General features: G+C 39.0%; 1 protein-coding gene across 1 annotated transcript in view; it reads right to left on the minus strand.

Moving 5' to 3' along the window:
• The window catches only part of SHISA5 (shisa family member 5), a 58,836-nt gene that overhangs the window by 28,321 nt on the left and 6,351 nt on the right, over positions 1 to 24,164 (minus strand). Inside the window, exons 2-3 of the mRNA XM_034775997.1 lie at positions 23,949 to 24,117; positions 21,681 to 21,755 (exon numbers count right to left, since the gene is read on the minus strand). Of these exons, the coding sequence (XP_034631888.1) occupies positions 21,681 to 21,755; positions 23,949 to 24,117 (244 nt within the window). The remainder of the gene's footprint in view (positions 1 to 21,680; positions 21,756 to 23,948; positions 24,118 to 24,164) is intronic.

The raw sequence follows: 24,164 nt of genomic DNA on the forward strand, positions 1-24,164 counted from the left end.
TATATGCATCCGAAGAAGTGGGCTGTAGTCCACGAAAGCTTATGCTCTAATAAATTTGTTAGTCTCTAAGGTGCCACAAGTACTCCTGTTCTTTTTTTTAGAGAAACTAAGATTGTGACCTGCGTAAGTGGGTGAGTATTTAAAAAAAAAAAAAAAAAAAAAAAGGAGTATATATCCAAATAGAGTCACCTCTCGTGTACATGTCAGAAAAGTCTGCATCTTCAAGTGTTAATGTGAAGAGGTGGTTTCCTCACTAAGGTTGCTCCATATAGTTCACACAAATAGGTCAGAAAAAAGTATACCTTTTGGGATTTTGTTTTTCCAAAAAACTCAAAATGGAACGAAATCCAGACTAAACCTCCTCCCCAAAGTGTCCCTCTCTCTAGCATTCCTTTCTGACGCCTGCTCAATCAATTCCTTAGGTCCCTTCTCTACAGAGGCACTCCCACTTCCCTTATTTCAAGGTGGGGCAATAAGCCACCTGCCAAAAATGAGTGACTAACCATACATTCTTCAGCAGCATAGTCATCTGCTCACAGGGGGAGTGTTCCAGGCAAGCAGTGAGAGTCTGTTACACCTAATCATCCAAAATGCTCTTAAATCCAATGTAAAATGAGAAAAACCAACACCACAACCATTTGTATGGACAACTAAGTTCTGGAGAGCACACCCCAGCAACATTTAAGGTATCTAAAAAGACCTAACAAGTTTCTGCACTGGCACAAAGTAGTTTCTCTGAACTCCAGATGAAAAACAGGAAGTTATTTCTTGTGTACCTCAAAGGATTCAAAATACAAAAATAAAACAAAGCAGAAAAGTTGTTTTTCTTCACAACTCAACATTCAAAGAAATCAGACTTTACCTGTTACAACCTGACCCAGACCCACTCTTTGGATGGACAACAGTTTGTTGTGATTGGCTCTAGTGGCTGAATCCCATGTGCTTTTAAGCTCCCTAGGTCTGAGTAGCAAATGATCACTGTTTCTAGTTCTGGGTCTATCAGGCACACTCCCAGGTGCAGATCCAGTGTCTGACACGTCTTGGGAAGTGGGACCCCATAGTCCAACTGCCAAGACTCTGGAACCAGTGTAATTCTCCTTCTGAGCTCCCAGTTGCTTAGACATGTTCCCCCGAGAATGCACCTGGCTGTCAGAGATCTGATTTCCTAGTTACGCTCTTCAAGGACAACATGGCAATAAAACAAAGCACACGGGGTTAGCAAAACAATTTCTCATCCACAAACACTTTACTCTTAAATAGACGTGAATCTATGGAAAACAACTGAATGCAATCCCCTCATCTGACCTCACCACTACTGAGAGTCCTAGGTTTGGCCCCAATCTTTAGGCCCAGGAGCTCTTCTGGCCTGGTAGTCTTGCTTCTGGCAATGGAATGGCCTCCCTTGCTGAGAAAAGTACACCTTTTAAGGACAACTCAGTCGCGTTTCCCCAGTGTTGTAAGCTGCAGGGAGGTCCAAGCACCAGCTTCTGCCCAGAGAGACATTTAAAGTCAGTGGTTATGCTGAGAGAAAACCCATTTCCCAGTAGGGAAGAGCAATTCAATGTTGGTGGCCTTTGATTGCTCTGTCACAGCTTCTCAGACATAGCCTGTTCAATAGGTATCAAGCCTCTGCTACCAAATGGATGCCCTAATCCACAATGAAAGTCAAAAAAGGTCAGAAGTAGTGAAAACAAAATGGTTCACAATTTGACAGGAATATCCCCAGATGGTCCTGATATGCCTGATAGTTCTAATGCAGATTAATTTGAAATAAAGCAGGTTTTTCTAAGTGAAATTCAGATGTGAATTGTTCCTAGACATGAACTTTCTGTTTGGTCCATAAAAGAAAGTTCAAGTAGCTTCAGGGACTAAACCCACCTTACTTTCTAGACTCCTTGCCAGTTTTTTAAAATACTGCAACCACATTTTGATTTAAACAAGTATTTCTCTCCCAGCTTTGGCTGTGTGAACAACCCAGAAGGAAGGGTAACTGTGTTGTCAATTTCATCTTAAGATTTTCAGATACAGGCAGTGCTGTCAAAAGCACAAAGTATATCAAATTTTAAAAAAATAAATCTGTAGTAATCTTACTTCTACTTGTAAAAGTAAGTAAAAGACTCAGATCTCAGTGGGTTTTTTTTTTTTTTTTTTTTAACATTGATAGTGCCTGAAACTTAAGAAGTTACACGGTGAGTTGTCAAATGTGTATTACAATAAAAATGACCTCTTTTTAAACACTCCTGATTGTAAAATATGTTCTTACTTGCTAGGTTTACATTGCGGCTTCACTTTTGATAATGAGATCTGGATTGTTTAAAGTCTTTGTTGCTTCCCACCTTATGAAATATACCCACCATTAATACAGGTCTCAGAATTCAACTCTGGTTTGCTGTTGATTCTTGATCCTTTGAATTTTTCCCAAAAATTATACTACAACTTTTTAAAAGTTAACCTTTTATACAGCAAGGAAAAATTAACTCATCAATATCAAGCAAGTTATATATAAAAAGAGTGTTACTCAAATGTAACATAATCCAATAGTTGTATGAGTCTACTTAAGACCAGTCCTGCATTTTAAGTTATCAATAACTAATTCAACCCAAAAAGAACAAGGCGTACTTGTGGCACTTTAGAGACTAAAAAATTTATTTGGGCATAAGCTTTCGTGGGCTAAAACCCACTTCACCCCAAGAACATAATACAGTTCTGCAGTGACCTGAAATCCTACTTTCGATGTCTCCGACTCAAGGAATATTTCCCACACACCTCTGAACAGCCCATTAATCCACAGGAAGCTTCCTACCAACACTACAAAAAGAAAGATTCTGCGTGGACTCCTCCTGAAGATCGAAACAACAGACTGGACTTCTACATAGAGTGCTTCCGCCGACGTGCACGGGCTGAAATTGTGGAAAAGCAGCATCACTAGCCCCATAACCTCAGCCTGCAGGACACAACGACATCCACAACCTCAGGAACAACTTTGATATCATAATCAAAAAGGCTGACAAAGGGGTATTCTATCTGCTTCTCAAGATCCATAAACCTGGAAATCCTGGACGCCCCATCATCTCAGGCATTGCTACCCTGACAGCAGGACTGTCTGGCTATGTAGACTCTCTCCTCAGGCCCTACACTACCAGCACTCCCAGCTATCTTCAAGACACCACTTACTTCCTGAGGAAACTACAATCCATTGATGATCTTCCAGAAAACACCATCTTGGCCACTATGGATGTAGAAGCCCTCTACACAAGCATTCCACACAAAGATGGACTACAAGCCGTCAGGAACAGTATCCCTGATAATGTCACGGCAAACCTGGTGGCTGAACTTAGTGACTTTGTCCTCACCCACAACTATTTCACATTTAGGGACAATGTATACCTTCAAGTCAGCGGCACTGCTATGGGTACCAGCATGGCCCCACAGTATGCCAATATTTTTATGGCTGACTTAGAACAACGCTTCCTCAGCTCTCCTCCCCTAATGCCCCTACTCTACTTGTACTACATTGACATCATCATCATCCGGACCCATGGAAAAGAAGCCCTTGAGGAATTCCACTATGATTTCAACAATTTACATCCCACCATCAACCTCAGCCTGGACCAGTCCACACAAGAGATCCACTTCCTGGACACTACAGTGCTAGTAAGCGATGGTCACAAACACCACTCTATACCAGAAACCTACTGACCGCTGTACTTACCTACACGCCTCTAGCTTTCATCCAGACCACATCACACGATCCATTGTCTACAGCCAAGCTCTAAGATACAACCGCATTTGCTCCAATCCCTCAGAGAGAAACAAACACCTACAAGATCTCTATTAAGCATTCTTAAAACTACAATACCCACCTGCTGAAGTGAAGAAACAGATTGACAGAGCCAGAAGAGTACCCAGAAGTCACCTATTCCAGGACAGGCCCAACAAAGAAAGTACTGAAACGCCACCAGCCGTCACCTTCAGCCCCCAACTAAAACCTCTCCAGCACATCATCAAGGATCTACAACCTATCCTGAAGGATGATCCCTCACTCTCCCAGATCTTGGGACACAGGCCAGTCCTCGCTTACAGACAGCCCCCCAACCTGAAGCAAATACTCACCAGCAATCACACACCACACAACAAAAACACTAACCCAGGAACCTATCTTTGCAACAAAGCCCGTTGCCAACTCTGTCCACATATCTATTCTAGGGACGCTGTTAGGATATAGATATTCAGGCCTGCTTGCAAAGGCCTATACTTTAGCTAAGTGATAAGAATACACCTAAATTCTTAGATATAGGTGTATAAAAGAAAGAATCAAAATCACTGTCTGCCGGTGTAAGGGCCTTCTCGTACTGTGACAGGCTGAGGCCCTGTTCTTAGGCTAAGCCTTTGGCTAAGCAGCAGAGGCAGCTGTAAGCTGGGAAGTGTACGGTCACATCCTCCCATTGCAAACTAGTCACATGGAAATAAGGCAATCTGAGGCTGTTAGAAAGGTGATCAGATCTATCACCTCCAGAGAAAGGGAAGAGCCTAGAAGATGTAAAAGGAAACTTAGTTTGATAGCATCCTGTCTGGCAAGAACTCACTTATCAATAGCTGGGATGTGAAATCCTCATTTCTGTTTTGTTCTATCACTGTAGTCTCCACTTCCCTATTGTTTGTCTGTATAATCTCTGTCTGGTTCTGTGATTGTTTCTGTCTGCTGTATAATTAATTTTGTTGGGTGTAAACCAATTAAGGTGGTGGGATATAATTGGTTAAATAATTATGTTACAATGTGTTAGGATTGGTTAGTTAAATTTCAGTAAAATGATTGGTTAAGGTATAGCTAAGCAGAACTCAAGTTTTACTATATAGTCTGCAGTCAATCAGGAAGTAAGGGGGTGGGGGGAATGGGAATAGGGATTGGGGGTGGGGGAATTGGAATCATGTTTTGCTAAGGGGGGTGGAAATCGGAACAGGGACACAGGCAAGGCTGTCTTGTGTCAGAGCTGGGAAGGGGGACACTGAGGAAGGAAACTGGAATCATGCTTGCTGGAAGTTCACCCCAATAAACATTGAATTGTTTGCACCTTTGGACTTCGGGTATTGTTGCTCTCTGTTCGTGCAAGAAGGACCAGGGAAGTGAGCGGGTGAAGGAATAAGCCTTCTAACAGACACCATCATAGGACCTAATCACATCAGCCACACCATCAGAGGCTCGTTCACCTGCACATCTACCAATGTGATATATGCCATCATGTGCCAGCAATGCCCCTCTGCCATGTACATTGGCCAAACTGGACGGTCTCTACGCAAAAGAATAAATGGATACAAATCAGACGTCAAGAATTATAACATTCAAAAACCAGTCAGAGAACACTTCAATCTCCCTGGTCACTCAATTACTGATCTCAAAGTCGCAAAAATCCAATAAAAAAAACTTCGAAAACAGACTCCAATGAGAAACTGCAGAATTGGAATTAATTTGCAAACTGGACACCATTAAATTAGGCTTGAATAAAGACTGGGAGTGGATGGGTCATTACACAAAGTAAAAACTATATCCCCATGCTAATTTTCCCCCAACTGTTACTCATACCTTCTTGTCAGCTGTTGGAAATGGGCCATCCTGATTATCACTACAAAATTTTTTTTCTCCTGCTGATAATAGCCCACCTTAATTGATTAGTCTCGTTAGACTTGGTATGGCAACACCCATTTTTTAATGTTCTCTGTGTATATATATCTTCTTACTGTATTTTCCATTGCATGGAAGTGGGTTTTAGCCCACGAAAGCTTATGCCCAAATAAATTTGTTAGTCTCTAAGGTGCCACAAGTACTCCTCGTTCTTTTTGCTGATACAGACTAACACAGCTACCACTCTGAAATCTGCCACCATGCTAGTTCAACCTAGTGTGCAAACTGAAATCCCTTACTGAGATTAGAGAGTACATGACTGAATGCAAACAAAATAAATACAGAGCTAGAATTAAGAAGTATGCAGTTTGGTTTAACTCATAATTATGGATTATGTAAAATATTTAAGGCAAGCATTTTAAAGGATACCTCACTCTTATGAGCAGAGAAAAGTTTTCCAATACAAATGACAACTTTTTACAGGTAAGTGATAAATTATGGGCATGTAACCAGTCATTGAAGCAAATTACTATGACGGTTACAATTTTGACTCAGGTAGACTTTTTGACTTCCAGTTGACTTCCACTTACCCACAACGTCCCATGTGATGATTCACTAAGTAATGTGAAGTGAGGGAGAAAGGAAAGTATATTAACCAACAGGTCCATATTTCACCCTCAAAAAGCATAATATACTAAAGGAGCGTCTCAAGATAGGTCAATCAGTCATAATAACCAGATCTTCAGGTAAGAAGACACCCTTTCTATCTTTAGATCCACAGCTTGAGCTGATAAAGTTCTGTACAACAGTATTATATCCCAAGAATGAGTAGTGGAAGCAGCAACACATTCATCTATATCAAAGCAATACCCCAAGGACTAAAATTTTTCTGAAAATCCAAAATGATCTTTGAGTCACAGGAACAAGCAGCAAGGGAGAAAAACTTTTTTTCCCTCAAATTGAAGGTTAATACCTACACACACTTCAACCTTCCACATCCTGGAAAGTGCAAGACTTTCCAAAACCTGAAACTACATCACTAAGATGATGCATTCCCAAGGAAGAGTCCCCGGAAATGCACCCTTCCTAACCCTTATATAGAGCAACACTGCTAACTTCAATGGAATTTCTGTAAATGCATAACTCTGAAAGCCTCTTCCTCCTCAACTCCATGATATTTAAAAAATTTAAATTTTGTAATGACAATAAATTGGATCATTTCCTAGCTTGTCTTTTGATCACGTTAAAATACCAAATATGGCAAGGAGTGTCAAGAACATGATAACTGCAAAAACGGAAAACCTCCAGTTGGTAGAAGACTTGCTTAAAATATAGAGACTAACAGATGGAACCCTTCCTCCTCAGACACATCCAAAAATAAGAGGACTAAATACAGCAGAGGCAGTGCTTCAGATTTATGTACTTTTCCTCTTTACTATTGATGAGGCCACTGAAATGGAGTTGCCGCTATAGGAATGAGGGGGAATCTGTCTGAGGATGGAATCTTTATAGGACTCTTCTTTTGTTTTGGTTCCTTGGACCACTTTGCTCTTCTGAAGTACTAAAAAGAGTGGCTGATTTAGTTCTCTTCATGGTCCAAGTCAGCCTGTTGCAATTTGTGACAATCCCCAATATGAAAGTAACATTATCACAAGAATGAATTGTGGAAGCAGCAATACATTCAATTATATCACATGGGGTGGCATTTTGACCAATTATGAACAATGTGCCAGACTGGGCAAAATTGGGTGAGAGACTGAGTCCCATAAAGGGGTGAGGAACGAGGCATTCTCTCTGTCTCAATGTTTGTACCCAATGGAAAGCATCCTTTCTCCCTGATCAGGGGCAGTATCATGGAAAAAATATTTTGACCACGGAGCGTTGGTAGTTTGTGAGGAGCACTACAACATGAGACACCCATGGGATTGGGGGAAGAAAAGAGCAGGGAGAGGCTCTTTTCTGGACTGAATTTTGTAAAAGCGGCTAGTTTAAGCTGTGTGAAAGCTGGCCTTTGACACATCTTCCCCCTATGCTAAACTACTGAAATTAAGATCAGCACATACACTCAGGCAGAAACCTGCTCAGTACGAAAAAGGAAGTTCCAACCCGAATGCCTAAACTAATGTCAAACCTCCCTCTCCCTGCACAAAATGCCTTTTTTTGTATATAAACTATCAGAGCACACTGCAAAGCCCACCTTTAACACACATCTGTGTTAGGCTAAAGGCATGGAGAGTGTAATACACTTTGTTTTCCTGACTGGTTGTTTTATGCAGGTGCATTTTGCAGCTTTTTTGAAAACCTTGATTCAGTTTAGTTTTGTTATGACGTGTGCTTTGGGGTGCCCAACTTGACACTTTAAAAAAGCCTAATGTTCAAGAAGTGCTGGGCACCCTATGTGCCAGCTCATACCATGGCCAAGGGCTTCACTGAACGCTGACAAATGCATAGTTGGGAACCAGTCTGACTCACCTGTGCGTTAGTATAGTTAAAATAGATATTAGTGTTGTAAGACTGTGTTTAGACTTTATGGATGCTTGTAGGATGCTGCATATATTAATCCTACTTATATCATCTGTATAGTTATATTGAGTGTTTACATTGTAGGCCTCTGCAATTGTGTAACTCAAACAGGAAAAGAAGCATTCATTAAAGTAAAATGCTCAACAAGATGGCCCAATGAAGGCAAATGAAGCACTGGGTAGCATCAAAGGACAGAGGCCTTGTTGATTGCATTCCTTACTCCTTCCAGGAAGGGAAGACCTATGCATGAACTCATCCCATCAGCTTGGATTCTGGAGGGAGGGGGGTAAAAATCCCTGACAAGGAGAAACTGGGTTCTTTATGCTGCCTGGACTCTGAGGGACAAAGATTCCAAAACATAAGCAATAGATATCCAGATTGCTTGGCACAGGTCAGCTCTAAAGCATATATACACATCTACTTATTATAAAAGCTTATATTACCTTTTCAAATCTAAAACTAACTCATTTGTGTGTATGTATGTTTGTAAATAACTTATTTCTTTTTCCTAGTTAATACACCAACAGTTAGTTTATTGCAGGATTGGCTAGAAGCGTTGTGTTTGGTCTGAGATCTGAGTCCAATTGACCTGGGGTAAATGATTGATCCTTTGGGACTGAGAACCTGAATATTATTGTGATTTTGGGTGTAAGGGACCCTCATTAAGTCCAACTTGCCAGGGTGGCAAGATAGACTGAACGCCCCAGGGAACGGTCTTATGACTGCATGGCAAGGCTGTTACAGAGCTTTGGGAGTTCACACTTAAAGGGTTGGTGAAATCTAATTATAGAACATACAACCTGTTTGGGATTTCTGTCCTGCCTTTTGATAGTCTGCCCTGAGGTTGGCACTCATCGTCGTGAGCCACTCCAGACAGTGTGATACACCCATCTTCTGATAGTCAGGCCCTTTAAGAAGTCTCAAATCAGGTACCGAAAATTCACTAGTAATTTCTGAAAATCTTGGTATATAGTTTTAATTGATGGCAGAGCACCCAGAGCCTAATTTAGGCTTCTGTAATGTTTATTAAATGAAAAATAATTTCTGGGAATTGTGATGGCATCCGGCACTGTTAAAGACACTCAACAGGACAACAGATTGATACAAATACTAAGTCATTTGGACATGAGCCAAGTTTTAAAACCATTATGACACAAAGGAAAAGAGACTGGAAGAGTCACTAGTAATCCATTTTCCTAAGGCAGATTCACCTTCCAAGCCTTGGGGGGAAAAAAACACAACTGAGAAAAGTGGGATCAGATCAGTTAAGCGATTCTTTAATCTAATTTACTTAATAGTCACTTTGATAATTCTACCTCAATACTGTGAAAGGAGTTCTGAATTTCATAGGGTGGGCCATATTTTCAATACAGAGGTGGTCTTGGACACCTTCCCTCTCGCAAGTACAGCCACTTGCTTCCTTGGAGAGGTGCTACTAAGCAAGTTTATTTTTGTGTGTCATACTCCAATTTAGCAGCTGGAAAGAGCATCAGTATTTTGTAAACAGCCAATCTCTGACGACTGACAGCAAGAGTAAGGGCATTGCAGACAAACAGTAGTCCACAGATCAGTTTGTCAACTCTGAGCCAAGAGTGTCCATCAAGTAATAACTCTGACTGCAAGAAAAATGCCCCATAGCAATAATGCTCATGGCATCTTGACTTATCAGCCCCATTGATGCATTAACCATAACTGCAAAGTGGGGCACAGGAAGATCCGCTTCAAGTTATCTGTTGCATATCCCATACTATTTTTTTTTTTTATCTCGTGACAGGCAGATAGGATTCCTGGGTCCATGGAAATAAGAGACTCAAAGCAGTTATCCCAGTTTACACCTGATTCTGATGTGTTATGTTTATATTATCCCTGGGTGTCTTTAGTGGACTTTTTTATTCAATAGCTCCTTTTTGTTTACTTATACCAGCGGTTCCCAAACTTTAACCTGTGAACCCCTTTCACTAAAATGTCAAGTCTCACAACCCCCCCCCCCCTAAAAATTAATATTTCCAGGGATTTTCTCCTTTACCTGAGTATAAATTATAAAAGCAGTGGTCTTGAAAATATAAAATTTGTTTTTATGACATGCTTATTATATACTATTTATTATTATTATTTATCATTACAGTATTTTTATTACATTATGAAAACAGCAACACTCTTCCATTATCTCACTTTTGTAGCTTGTATCACTTTGAATAAGCCTGTTATAAGACAAGGTTCCTATGTTTCATCAAGGAGTATCAGCTGTGAAACAGCATGAAGGTATGTAAGAAGCCAACTCAAAGAGTTCCTCCTACACAAGCATTCAGGTCTTGAGCAGTCCAGGCAAACAACACACATTGCAACAAAGCTTATACGTGTTCTTCATAATAATTTTAAAAATACTAGCTGCCTATTTAATTTTAAAACCAGCAAAAAATATCCACCTCCCTTTCCATTTCTTATAAGGAGTTTTGAAGTTTAAATCTCCTCAGTGTGATTGATATGCTTGCTTTGATCTGCTTAGCTCTTGGAAGTCCAGGGGCTCCGGGCTGCTGGCCCCATGCTGCCCAGGGTCCCTAGGGACAGCTCTGTCCGCCATTAGGGAATTCCCCCCTGAGAACCCCAGTTTGGGAACCACTGACTTATACTAATGGGTGTGGCCCTACATCAGTCTGCAAAGTCAGGCTCAAAGCAATGAAAAACAGAAGAGCTAATAGTAACAATATTTAACAAAGCATTTACTTTTTTCCAAAGGTTATGGTTATCCCCTGTATGGTATGTCATGCCTTAAAATATTTAGACAATACTTCTGTCTGTTGTATATGGGGAATAAAAATAGGACTAAAAATACAAAATCTGACATATGAAAATAATTTGGGACAATTTTCTTGGCAACAAATTCAAATTATGGACCAATCCTGCAAATATTTACTGTGGGTTGTAATGCTTAGTGCCAGTCCCATTGACTTCAACCTTTGAACATTTCTTATTTTAATGGGACTACTCAAACATTATATCCCACAGTAAATATAATTATTGGCAAGAATAGGTAATTATTTGAATCTCCAAATTCAGAACAGTTTATTCCTGACACATATACACCTTTACTAATGAGACAACACAAACTTCATTTCTATGAGCTCAATACTTGAATTATCATAGCTATTGTACATACAGATTAGAATTTCATACTCTGCATTTTTCAATTTAAGCTATTTAGAGATTCCAAATATATATGAATAGTACAGGAAAATAAATCCCCCATGTGTGTCATAAATCCCCCACTTGTGCTCTTTACGCTAGACAGGAAACAAGTTAATGTTTAAGAAATCTTATCTCCATCTACATTAAACCTAAACATTATGCAAGGGTTAAAATCCCCATGTCATTGTTCAAGAATCCTTAAGTAACCCACTTCAAAAATATTTCCATTTTAAAAGTTAAAAGTTTGATGTTTATACACGGACCTTGCTTTGTTTTTGTTGAATCAATTTCAGCTGGAAATTTTGAAATAATGGGTTAGCTGCTATGACAACTCTGTCTGACTGCTTTCTCGGTTGTTATACAGCACATGGCTCATTTCATATCACGTCTGCGCACAGGAAGATTCAAGCTTACCCCATTTTAATTTAAATTAAGAGCTTCTGATCCAAAGTCTTTCCTTGAAATTCTTCCTTTGCAAGTCTTCAGGCTGTCTCCCCTCTCACTGAGAAATGAAACTGAACTGCATTTCTTGAAATGCCTCCAGATTTTGTTCAGTGACATCAGCTGAAAGACACACCTCGCTCAATGCTTAGCAAAGCCTTCTTAAAGGCACAGTGCCTTTCTCTTAGTTCAGGGATAATTCTGTTTATGCACACACATTGAAGACAACATGACTCTTCCAATTTGTCCACTGTTTTCCAATAATTACATCTCAGTCTGTTAACCCAAGTAGTATGGATAATATTAAAACAATTGCAAATTCAGACAGACATTCACATTTAACCTGCTAACCTACATATTAAAAGCACCTGATGTCAAAAAGCAAAACATTTAAAGCATACCAAAAGTGTAAAAGTAATTCATGTTAAAAATTGAGTACTCTGCATGCAACTCACCATGGAAAGGGCTTGAGAGAAGTACTTATTGCTCAATTAGCACCATCAAGGCTGACTACAGTAACCATACCTGGACAGGGGTTAATAGTACTGTGGGCGTTAGGCACACTTTAGTCTGTATGGAGTCTCAGAGAGGAGCTGGCTTCTGTGGACATAAGCTCTGTGCACAAAAGCCATCAGTTGCCATCAAAGAGTATCAGAAATAGGTACAGCTGAACCTGGTCTAACTGAAAGCATAAGAACGGCACTACTGGGTCAGACCAAAAGGTCCATCTAGCCCAGTATCCTGTCTTCTGACAGTGGCGAGTGCCAGGTGCCCCAGAGGGAATGAACAGAATAGGTAATCATCAAGTGATTCATCCCGTCGCTCATGCCCAGCTTCTGGCAAACAGAGGCTAGGGACACCATGCCAGCCCATCCTGGCTAATAGCCATTGATGGACCTATCCTCCATGAATTTATCTAGTTCTTTTTTTAACCCTGTTATGGTCTTGGCCTTCACAGCATCCTCTGGCAAGGAGTTCCACAGGTTGACTGTGTGTTGTGTGAAAAAATACTTCCTTTTATTTGTTTTAAACCTGCTGCCTATTAATTTCATTTGGTGACCCCTAGTTCTTGTGTTATGAGAAGTTGTAAACAACACTTCCTTATCTAATTTCTCTACACTAGTCATGATTTTATAGACCTCAATCATATCTCTCCTTAGCTTTCTCTTTTCTAAGCTCAAAAGTCCCAGTCTCATCAATCTCTCCTCATATGGAAGCCATTCCATACCCTTAATCATTTTTGTTGCCCTTTTCTGAACCTTTTCCAATTCCAGTATATCTTTTTTGAGATGGGGCTACCACAGTATTCAAGATGTGGGCGTACCATGGATTTATATAGAGGCAACATGATATTTTCGGTCCTATTATTTTTGGTCCTATTATCTATCCCTTTCTTAATTATTCCCAGCAGTCTGTTCGCTTTCTTGACTGCCGCTGCACACTGAGTGGATGTTTTCAGAGAACTATCCACAATGACTCCAAGATCTTTCTCTTGAATGGTAACAGCTAATTTAGACCCCATCATTTTATACGTATTGTTGGAATTATCATAACTCATATTGACAGAGTGAATAAAGCCCTACAAGCAAAAGGCATCACTGTTTCTCAGGCTTGTAAAATGATCAACGGATTATGAAATATTTTACAAGAGATGCGTGAAAGCGATAACGATATGGTCAATATTTTTACAGATTGTAAAAAAACGGCTGAAAATATAGATACCAGCAGAATTTATTGAATCCAGAAAGCGAAAAGTAAAAAGGCAGCACCTTTATGAATGTGCAGATAAATTAGAAGATACATCAGCTGAACAATCTTTCAAAGTACAAATAAAAACCGTATTTGACACCATAATAGTTGAGTTAAATTGGAGATATGAAACTTTAAATGAGATCTTCTGATTTCGATTTTCTTTCGGGTGATTTGCTTGTTAAAATGGACATTACTAATCTTCAAAAAGCAGCAGTGGATTTAAGTCTCAAATATGACAGCGATTTGAATGCCTCAGAAATTTCGTCAGCGATTCAGAGTTTTACACATCAGGCATTAGCGTTGTTTCCAAACATTTCATGTGCAACTAGTTTGGACCTTCTCCAGTTAATTCATGAATATAATTTGGCCGAATCTTATCCAAATTTAGAAATTGTATTAAGAATATTTTTCTGCTTGCCAGTAACTGTGGCTTCTTGCGAAAGAAGCTTCAGTAAGCTCAAATTAATTAAAAATTACCTTCGAGCAACCACAGGTCAGGAGAGATTAACAAATATGTCCATCTTGTAAATAGAACATGAAGTAGTGAATAATATTAATTTTGATGCAATTATCGATGAATTTGCCTCATTAAAAGCGCAAAAAGTACAATTTTGAAAAATAATCGTTAATCGTATCTGATATGATTCTACAGCTAAATTTTATTTGTGATTATTTAAATACACCTCTACCTCGATATAATGCTGTCCTCGGGAGCCAAAAAATCTTAATCATGTTATAGGTGAAACTACGTTATATTGAACTTGCTTTGATCCACCGGAGTGTGCAACCCCGCCCCCCCGGAGCACTGCTTTACCGCGTTATATCTGAATTCGTGTTATATCGGGTCGCGTTATATCGAGGTAGCAGTGTAGTATGTTACATGCACTATGATGCACACCTGATATGTATTAGTTGATTTTGTACGCGGAACTTATGATTAAAATAAATAAACGTTCTATTATCATTATTATTCTTGTTATTTACCTATTTTTCTTTTTTTTACAAAGTAACTACTATGAAATTATATGGAGGGGGGAGGGCGCAATTTTATATTCTTGCCTTGGGCACAAAAATAGCTAGTTATGGCTCTGGGATTATGCTTTTCATTGTGCATTACTTCGCATTTATCAACATTAAATTTCATCTGCCATTTTGTTGCCCAGTCACCCAGTTTTGAGAGATCCTTTTGTAGCTCTTCACAGTCTGCCTGGGTCTTAACTATGTTTAGTAATCTTGTATCATCTGCAAATTTGCCACTGCACTGTTTACCACTTTTTCCAGATCATTTATGAATATGTTGAATAGGACTGGGCCCAGAATAGACCCCTGGGGGACACCACTATTTACCTCTCTCCATTCTGAAAACTGACCATTTATACCCTTTGTTTCCTATCTTTTCACCAGTTACCAATCCATGAGAGCACCTTCCCTCTTATCCTGTGGCAGCTTACTTTACATAAGAGCCTTTGGTGCGGGACCTTGTTAAAGGCTTTCTGAAAATTTAAGTACACTGTATCCACTGGATCCCCTTGGTCCACATGCTTGTTGACCCCCTCAAAGAATTCTAGTAGATTGGTGAGGCATGATTTCCCTTTACTAAAACCATGTTGATTCTTTCTCTCAACTTATTATTTTCATCTATATTTCTGACAATACTGTTCTTTATTATAGTTTTAACCAGTTTGCCTGATACTGAAGTCAGGCTTATAGGCCTGTAATTGCCGGGATCACCTCAAGAGCCCTTTTTAAAAATTTGTGTCACATTAGCTATCCTCCAGTCATCTGGTACAGAAGCTGATTGAAATGATAGGTTACAGACTACAGTTAGTAGGTCTGCAATTTCACATACGAGTTCCTTCAGAACTATTGGATGAATACATCTGCTCCTGGTGACTTATTGCTGTTTAATTTATCAATTTGTTCCAAAACCTCCTCTAATGATACCTCAATGTAGGACAGTTCCTCAGATCTGTCATCTAAAAAGAATGGCTCAGGTTTGGGAATCTCTCTCACATCCTCAGCTGTGAAGACCAATGCAAAGAATGCATTTAGTTTTTCCGCAATGGCCTTATCGTCCTTGAGTGCTCCTTTAGCATCTCGATCATCCAGTGGCCCCCACTGGTTGTTTAGGAGGCTTCCTGCTTCTGACGTACTTAAAAAATTGTTATTACTTTTTGAGTCTTTGACTAACTGTTCCTCAAATTCTTTTTTGGCCTTCCTAATTGTATTTTTACACTTCATTTGCCAATATTTATGCGCCTTTCTATTTTCTTCACTAGGACTTAATTTCCACTGTTTAAAGGATGCCTTTTTGCCTCTCACTGCTTTTACTTTGTTGTTTAACCATTGTGGCTCTTTTTTGCTTCTCTTACTATGTTTTTTAATTTAGGGTATACATAGCCAGAAACATTGTGTGCATCGCCACTTCTGTGACTGTGGAACTAACAAGTAAGGGCACTGTTGGGGATACACCTTTCACACAGCAGGATCAGAGTGTTCTACATAGCCATGTATGGGTGTGAAAGGTGTCATCCTCCAAAACTCTTCAGCTATGGGAGTTTTTGCCAATTTTATATTGGAGGCTTGAGACTCAAGAATGACAGTCATGGAGATATTATCCTTTAAGAACTGAACTTGTAATAGAAAACATGTCACTGGCAATTTATACCAAAGTAGAATAATAATTGTGACGAGAGAGATTACTGGTACGGGCATTAAACTTTGGGATTCCTGAATCCATTACCCCAAATACCAAAGCTAAAGATTCAGTTCTTCAGAAGGAACTGGAAATCTTCATAAAACATGCTTCAATTTTTAGAATTTACCTAGTAGAATTTTGAGGAAAGAGAGGAGATGATTGCACAAAATGGTGAACTGGAGTAACCTGTGTGATAGCACTAGAATAATAATAATAATAAAAACATGAATAATTTTTTCCTTATGCCATTACAGTAGTGACATTTATAGCTAACGATGACATAAGACACACATTCTGAACACTTATTCTTAGTTACCTTCAGGACTGAATTTTTAATGCTTTATCTCAACTCACATGAATTTCATATGCATTTTCTTTGACATTTTTCCACTTATCAAAAACAGAGTTAGTAAAGAGTAATTTTTATTTAACAAATTCCTGATTTTTTTATTGTTTATATTTTTTTTTTTGGCTCAAAGCCCTAGATCTACAGAGTGGCTTTGTCTTAGAATTGAGAATGTACATAGTCCTAAATGAAAACTAATGTCTGTCATGCTTGAAAAAATGGTTGCTATGAAATAATAAAAGTTAAAAATGTCTTGAGCATGTACAGTTTACTTTTTCCTTTAATCTATCCTGTTGAGTTTTGCTACAGTGAAACATGGGGAAAGCACAAGATTTTGCATTTTCATGCTAGGGGCTCTGGTGAACACTAAACCTCCCTCCCACATGGTTTCTGCAGTATTAGTATCCTTGCCATATTCAAATCACAGATACTGTTATACAGCTATGTTGTCAAAAATACACAACTTTGAGATTTGCAGACAATTTGAGACAAAATTTACTGGCAAAGTGCTCTGTGGGCTGTACCTTATACCAATAAATGTTGGGGCAAAAAAAAAAAAAAAAAAAAGCCATCTGGTAGGGCACTTCTTTTACAACATATATTGGTGGATCCTAAAAGAAAGGGATTAATCTTGCCAAATAACATATTTTTCTCTGAATTACATGTCCACCAATCTGGATTTAAGATTTTTTTTTTAAGAGAGCTAATACGCTATTACAGGTTATTAGTATTAAGTATTTGAAGTTCAGCATCTGTTTGTTCTAATATATTTTTGTATTGCCATCTAAGAAATTTCAGGAAGAGCTTGTGATGGGGTGGCCATTTAACAAGTCAGCCTTGTAACTGACATTTGTTTCACTAGTAGAGAACATGTCCATTTCTGTGACTGATTGGTGGACATAAGATTAAAATTAGATTCCATTTGCTTTAAGAAATTTCCTTAAATACTTGTTCATTCAAATTCTGATCTGATAGCCATATGTGACTGTTAGCAATTGCCAAAAGTTACATCCAAAATGAATAGTTCAGATCTCTCCTAATTTATAGAGGAATCATGTAAATTAAATCCACAGAAAGAATTTTATTAGGCAAAAAAGTTGTTTCTTCCAATTTTCAAAGTTTGGAATCCATTCCAATACCTTTAACCAACTCTCACTGACATGGAAAAGGTTTAACTTGTAATGGATTGCCTCCTAGTCTACAAGCCAGCCACAAATCAAGCTCACAGAAGCCCAGATGGAATTGCAAACAACTAGGGTTCATCCCTTCACCTAGCATCTTGGAGTAATTGAGGTGAGGAAAGGCAAAATGCTGAACTTTGAGCCAGTGGGAGTGTTGCCATTTATTTTAATGGGAGAGAGATCTTATCCTTAAAGCTTCCATGGAGAGAAAACAGACGTGCAAAGTCCCTGGCCTTTCTTTCCCCACTTAACTTTGCAGTGTTTCTTGTGAACTTTTTGTTGTTCCTTTAAACACAGATTAACAGCATTCATACTGCTCATGCACTGCACACTTCCTCCTGCTTTAAGGCTATTCTGAAACAGTTGCTAGCTGTACTAGACAGTCGGATGTAGATGTTGGAGTATGGCATTTGGCATTTTCATTCCCTCCACCATCACCACCACACCCCCACTTTGTGCAAGTACTGCTCAGAGTTAAGTATATAAAACAGGGATTGGCAACCTTTGGCACGCAGCCCACCAGGGTAAGCACTGGCCGCGGTTTGCTGTCCCAGGCCAATGGGGCTGCAGGAAATGGCGTGGGCCGAGGGATGTGCTGGCCACTGCTTTCCGCTGCCTCCACTGGCCTGGAACGGTGAACCACGGCCAGTGGGAGCCGCGATCGGCCAAACCTGTGGATGCAGCAGGTAAACGAACCGGCCCGGCCCACCAGGGTGCTTACCCTGGCAAGCCGCGTGCTAAAGGTTGCCGATCCCTGATATAAAATGTTATCAGCCCTAGCTAATTTCTTCATTTCAGTTAGCTCATGGGTCAAACTTAGAAAACAGATTGTAAAGCTGAACTGTGAATATAAGAACACAAAAATCAAATAGAACAGAAGTCTATATAGCACACCTTCTTGTTAGATACAGCGCACTCAAAGCCACGGGATGAGTATCACTCAGTCTTAACCCCAACACAAATCACAAACAGAAGAAAAAAAAATAACCCTTGAATATCCTGTTAAAATCTTCCATTTTATATCTTTTGAAGAAAAAGTCCTGTTCACTCCTTAGATGTAAGAAATATATAAAGTGCTTCCCTGAAATTATGGATATGCTATCTCATTTGGTCATTAATCTTGCTGATCGGTTTACTGTTGCTTTTTCAATACAGCAGCTGCTCAGAAAAAACCACAATGCTTTAGCTCCTGCTTTGTGCACACTTCCTCCAAGTTATTTACTTTCTTTTGCTGAAAATAGGAGGCTTGCACAGAGTAACTAACACTAGCTTTATGAATCATAGCACATAGTGACAGAAAAAAATATATACAGTAGAGCTGGAACCCTTAAAAGATATGTTTTCCAAAGTGTTCAGACATCTAATAAAGCAAAGCATCATTATTGAGATGCAATAGCCTCTCTATAGGTAAGATGGCACCCAACTTCCATCATAAAGCCATATTTTAAAATCAGTGTTATATATTTTTTCCTAATAATGTTCAGGTAGGAAGTTGTTCTGAACGCATTAGAATGATAAATTACAAAATATTAGTGAAGTAAGTTAATATATTAACTTTATCCCCCACTAAACAGTATCTTTTAAGAAAATATTGATAGCAAAATCAAGGTAATAAGATATATGAACAAAGCATGGCCCTCTTTCTTTATCTCCACCTCCCCAGGGCCGGCTCCAGGCACCAGCTTAACAAGCAGGTGCTTGGAGCGGCCAAGGGAGATGGGCGGCACCTGCGGCAATTCGGGGGCAGCAGGTCCCTCACTCCCTCTAGGAGCGAAGGACCTGCCGCTGAACTGCCGCCACCAATCGCGGCTTTTTTTTTTTTTTTTTTTTTTTTTTGCTTGGGGCGGCAGAAATGCTGGAGCCAGCCCTGCACCTCCCTTTCCAATAAGTCTACGGGTCAGAATTTAAGAAACCATGGGATGAATTAAGGATTTATTTGTACCTTGAAAGCATAAATGTTTAAATTAATAACATGGCTATTGGAAGATTTAGTGCTCTAAGTTTAATTCTGGGGGGCTTTTTATAGAGAGCTTAAGTTCTATAAACTACAAGAGGGTTAAAATTAATTGCCATTTAGCAACCTTGACTTTTTAAAAAAATGTTACGTTCTTTTTCAATTCTAATAGATCTGAGTATCAATTATTTGTGCATACTTATTATATCACTCAAAATATACTCCACAACTCTACAGCAGTCTTATAGTCACATGAATGGGTTTTAAGGAGCACTGAATACTTGGTGCAATAGAGGAAAACTAGTACAATAGGGCAGCAGAGTTATTTAGTATAGAAGAGCTAATGGTTAAACAGGACCCCCCACTGCTACAAAAGCATGCCTCTCTCTTTCTCTCCTCTGCTCTATGAGTTTGTAAGTTCTACCGCCAATACCTAGTTACTTTGTTCTGTGGCTGGGGATTTTCCATTCGCCAAACCCGAGCCCAAACTGAGAAGCTGGTGACAACTGGTTTCCCCCTAGACTTCAGCTATCCCATTGCTCTGTCTGGGCTAAGGTTGACCCTTTCAAAGACAGACTTGTAGACTGCCCTTCCTTGTGTCACCATGCCTGGGACTTACAATCCAACACAGAGCTAAAAAGACAGGGACCACAACTAGCCCCACATTCAGAATGGAATTTGCAGCTCAACACTGACAAACTGAGTCCCCAATATCAAACAGAATTTGTAAGTTAAATACAGACAGATTCCCTAAACCATCACACCATGTCATCACCTTTTTAGCTTGCCTTTCACTACCACATCAAATGTAATCTCCATCCTCATCTTCAAGACCTTTAACTCCACCCTGCCTACATATCCAGCTGTTTCTTATTATGGTTGTCCCCACCCACCACCTATGTCAGCTTTCTTGTACATTTGCCTACTCTTCCCAGAATCATTTCTGTGCTATTTTTCACACTTCCATATACACCTCTACCCCGATATAACGCGACCCGATATAATACGAATTCGGCTATAACGCGGTAAAGCAGCGCTCCGGGGGGCTTGGCTGCGCGCTCCGGTGGATCAAAGCAAGTTCGATATAATGCAGTTTCACCTATAACGTGGTAAGATTTTTTGGCTCCTAAGGACAGTGTTATATCAGGGTAGAGGTGTCCTACCCTCCCAATTCTGGGCTTTCTAGTTTCTTGCTGGCTTCATCACTGACCCTAACTCATTCAAATCCCTTCTTTTTTCCATGATGCTCATAAGCAAAGAGAGTCAATTTTAAGTAATATTAGATAAACTTAGTGGAGCCATGAAGGTGTGCACATACTTAAACTAGAAAACCACATGATATAGTTGTATAAGGCGGACATCACAGTCCTCATCACTAAATTAGCGTAACCTTTGTTCTTCCTCTATCTCCTTCAGTCATCATATCCAAAATTAAGTTTTAGTTGCTTCAGTGCAAGAACGTAGTCTTTTATTTGTACCACACAATACCTAACATTCTTATGGGCACTGTAATAAATAAACCTAAAGCAAAAAAACAACTATTTATTAAGGCAGGTGTACTTAAAGCTTTTACCAGTTAGAGAACACTGATAAAACCGGTAATACTTCTCAATTCCATATACAGAGAATGTCAGAAATAATTAGACTCTTAAAACAAAAGAAGCATTTGAAATTTAGCCACTATATGCTAAAAAATTCTGCCAATGTTTAAAGAAATATAGTACATGAATAACAATGGTTTAGAAAAACTCCCATTCACTAAACAAGATGGAAAATTACATACTGTTCAGATTATGGCCTAAACTAACATTACACAATTTTTATCTCCAAGTTCCTATTTCTTCATATAAACTAAAATATACAGTAATCTTGAGAATGTTGTGGTGTGACTTGTTAGTATTTTCATTTTGCATGTGTTGTATACACCACATTAATAAAGTATCTTTGATAAAAACAGGTTTAAGCCTTAAGTTATTTACCTGGGTCTAGGGTCCCAGTCATCATCGAAGTGTGAACGCAACTTCAACGTTTCTTCCTTGATGGGTTGATATGTCCTGTAATAAGACAAATACATGTCTCAAAAGTGGAATTTAAGTTCTTTTTACCAAGTACTCCATGCCTTCTCAATGACATTTTGTTCACAGGGGAAAGGCCAATCCAACCAAAACTACACTTGTTTCCACTCTTCAGAAGTCAGTGTATTATCTCTGGAATTCCTAGTACACATGAAAAACCATATGCCTACTTCCATGAGTACTATAGCTCAGGAGAATATCTTGAGCTCACTAACAGGAAAAAAAATATAAAGCCAGATGAAATCCAGTTAACAACTGCCAATCTCTTAATCGTGAAAACGCAACTTACAAATGTAGATTTTCTTTTGTTACATGACTGCACTCAAAAACAAAACAATGTAAAAATTTAGAGTCTACAAGTCCACTCAGTCCTACTTCTTGTTCAGCCACTAGGTAAGACAAACAAGTTTGTTTGCATTTATGCGAGATAATGCTGCCCACTTCTTATTTACATCACCTGAAAGTGAGAACAGACATTTGCATGGCACTTTTGTAGCCAGCATTGCAAGGTATTTACATGCCAGATATGCTAAACATTCATATGCCCCTTCATGCTTTATCCAAAGGACATGCTTCCATGCTGATGACAGTCGTTAAAAAAAGTGTTAATTAAATTTGTGACTGAGAATTGTATGTCTTCTGCTCTCTGTTTTACGCACATTCTGCCATAAATTTCATGTTATAGCAGTCTCAGATGATGACCCAGCACATGTTCGTTTTAAGAACACTTTCACAGCAAATTTGACAAAACGCAAAGAAGGTACCAAATGTGAGATTTCTAAAAAGATAGCTACAGCACTCGACCCAAGATTTAAGAATCTGAAGTGTGTGGTGCATGCGTTCAGAAGTTTTAAAAGAACAACATTCCAATGTGGAAATTACAGAACCCGAATCACCGAAAAATAAAATCAACCTTCTGCTAGTGACATCTGACTCAGATGATGAAAATAAACATGCCTTGGTCTGCACTGCTTTGGATAGTTATGGAGCAGAACCCATCATCAGCATGGATGCATGTCCTCTGGAATGGAGGTTGAAGTATGAAAAGGCATATGAATCTTCAGCACATCTGGCACATAAATATCTTGCAATGCCTGTTCTCACTTTCAGGTGACATTGTAAACAAGAAGTGGGCAGCATTATCTCTTGCAAATGTAAACAAATTTGTTTGTCTGAGTGATTGGCTGAACAAGAAGTAGGACTGACTGGACTTGTAGGTTCTAAAGTTTTACATTGTTTTGTTTTTGAATGCAGTTATTTTTTGTACATAATTCTACACTTGTAAGTTCAACTTTCATGATAAAGAGATTGCACTACCGTACTTGTATTAGGTGAATTGAAAAATACTATTTTATTTTTACAGTGCAAATGTTTATAATAAAAATAATTATAAAGAGAGCACTGTACACTTTGTATTCTGTGTTGTAATTGAAATCAATATATTTGAAAATGTGGAAAACATCCAAAAATATTTATATAAATGGTATTCATTATTCTTTAACAGTGCAATTAATCGCACGATTAATTTTTTAATTGTACAATTAATCAAGCTTAATTTTTTTTAATGGCTGGAAAGTCCTAAAAATGATCTTGGCAAAGCGATGGCTTATTTCTCTTTTTTTGTTTTATGCCATCATTACAACAAACATTATACACTAGGTCACAATTTAAATTTAAGCATCCAGTTTTTCCATGTTTGAAAAGTATTATGCAACTAGTTTATACTGCAAAAAGATTAATTCTCCACTGCTTTCATCTGAGGATCTCAATAAGTCTTGCAAACAAACATTCAACAAATTCTACAATCCTGTCAAGTATGCCTCAGCTTACCCATCTACCAAATGCTGTTAAGGAAATAAGGCTTACTGAAGTCCATGATTCAGTGACATGGCTAGGAATAAAACCTGAAGGACCTACCATGGCCGTAACCAGTATGGGGCGAGTGGGGCAGCTGCCCAGGGCGCAAAGCCGCAAGGGTGGAAAAATGGGGTAGAAAAACAGTAGGGGGTGCAAACATGCTTGCTTGCCCTGGGCGCTAAAATGCTTAGTTACAGCTCTGGGACCTAGTTCAAATTCTCTGTTCTAACCACAAAACCATATACCCTTATTTATCATCTTTTGGTATGCTGAAAAAAATGTTGTACTAGCCCCACACTGGAGTTTGTCACATACCTGTCATCCAGCACATTACACATAAATTGTTCATCTTCTCCAAATTTATATGACCTATCCAAGCAGCAATATCGGCTGATGCAGTTTCCACAGCAGAACTGTGGGCAGGATTTTTCAGAATACATGCGTCCATCAGAATCTGTGTATGCCCTACAATATTCACCTGAAGCTGAAAATAAGGAAATAACCAACAGTCAGATATTAAAAAAAAATCAA

The sequence above is a fragment of the Trachemys scripta genome, chromosome 7 (genome assembly GCF_013100865.1).
Source record: "Trachemys scripta elegans isolate TJP31775 chromosome 7, CAS_Tse_1.0, whole genome shotgun sequence".
In the NCBI taxonomy this organism is placed as follows: Eukaryota; Metazoa; Chordata; order Testudines; family Emydidae; genus Trachemys; species Trachemys scripta.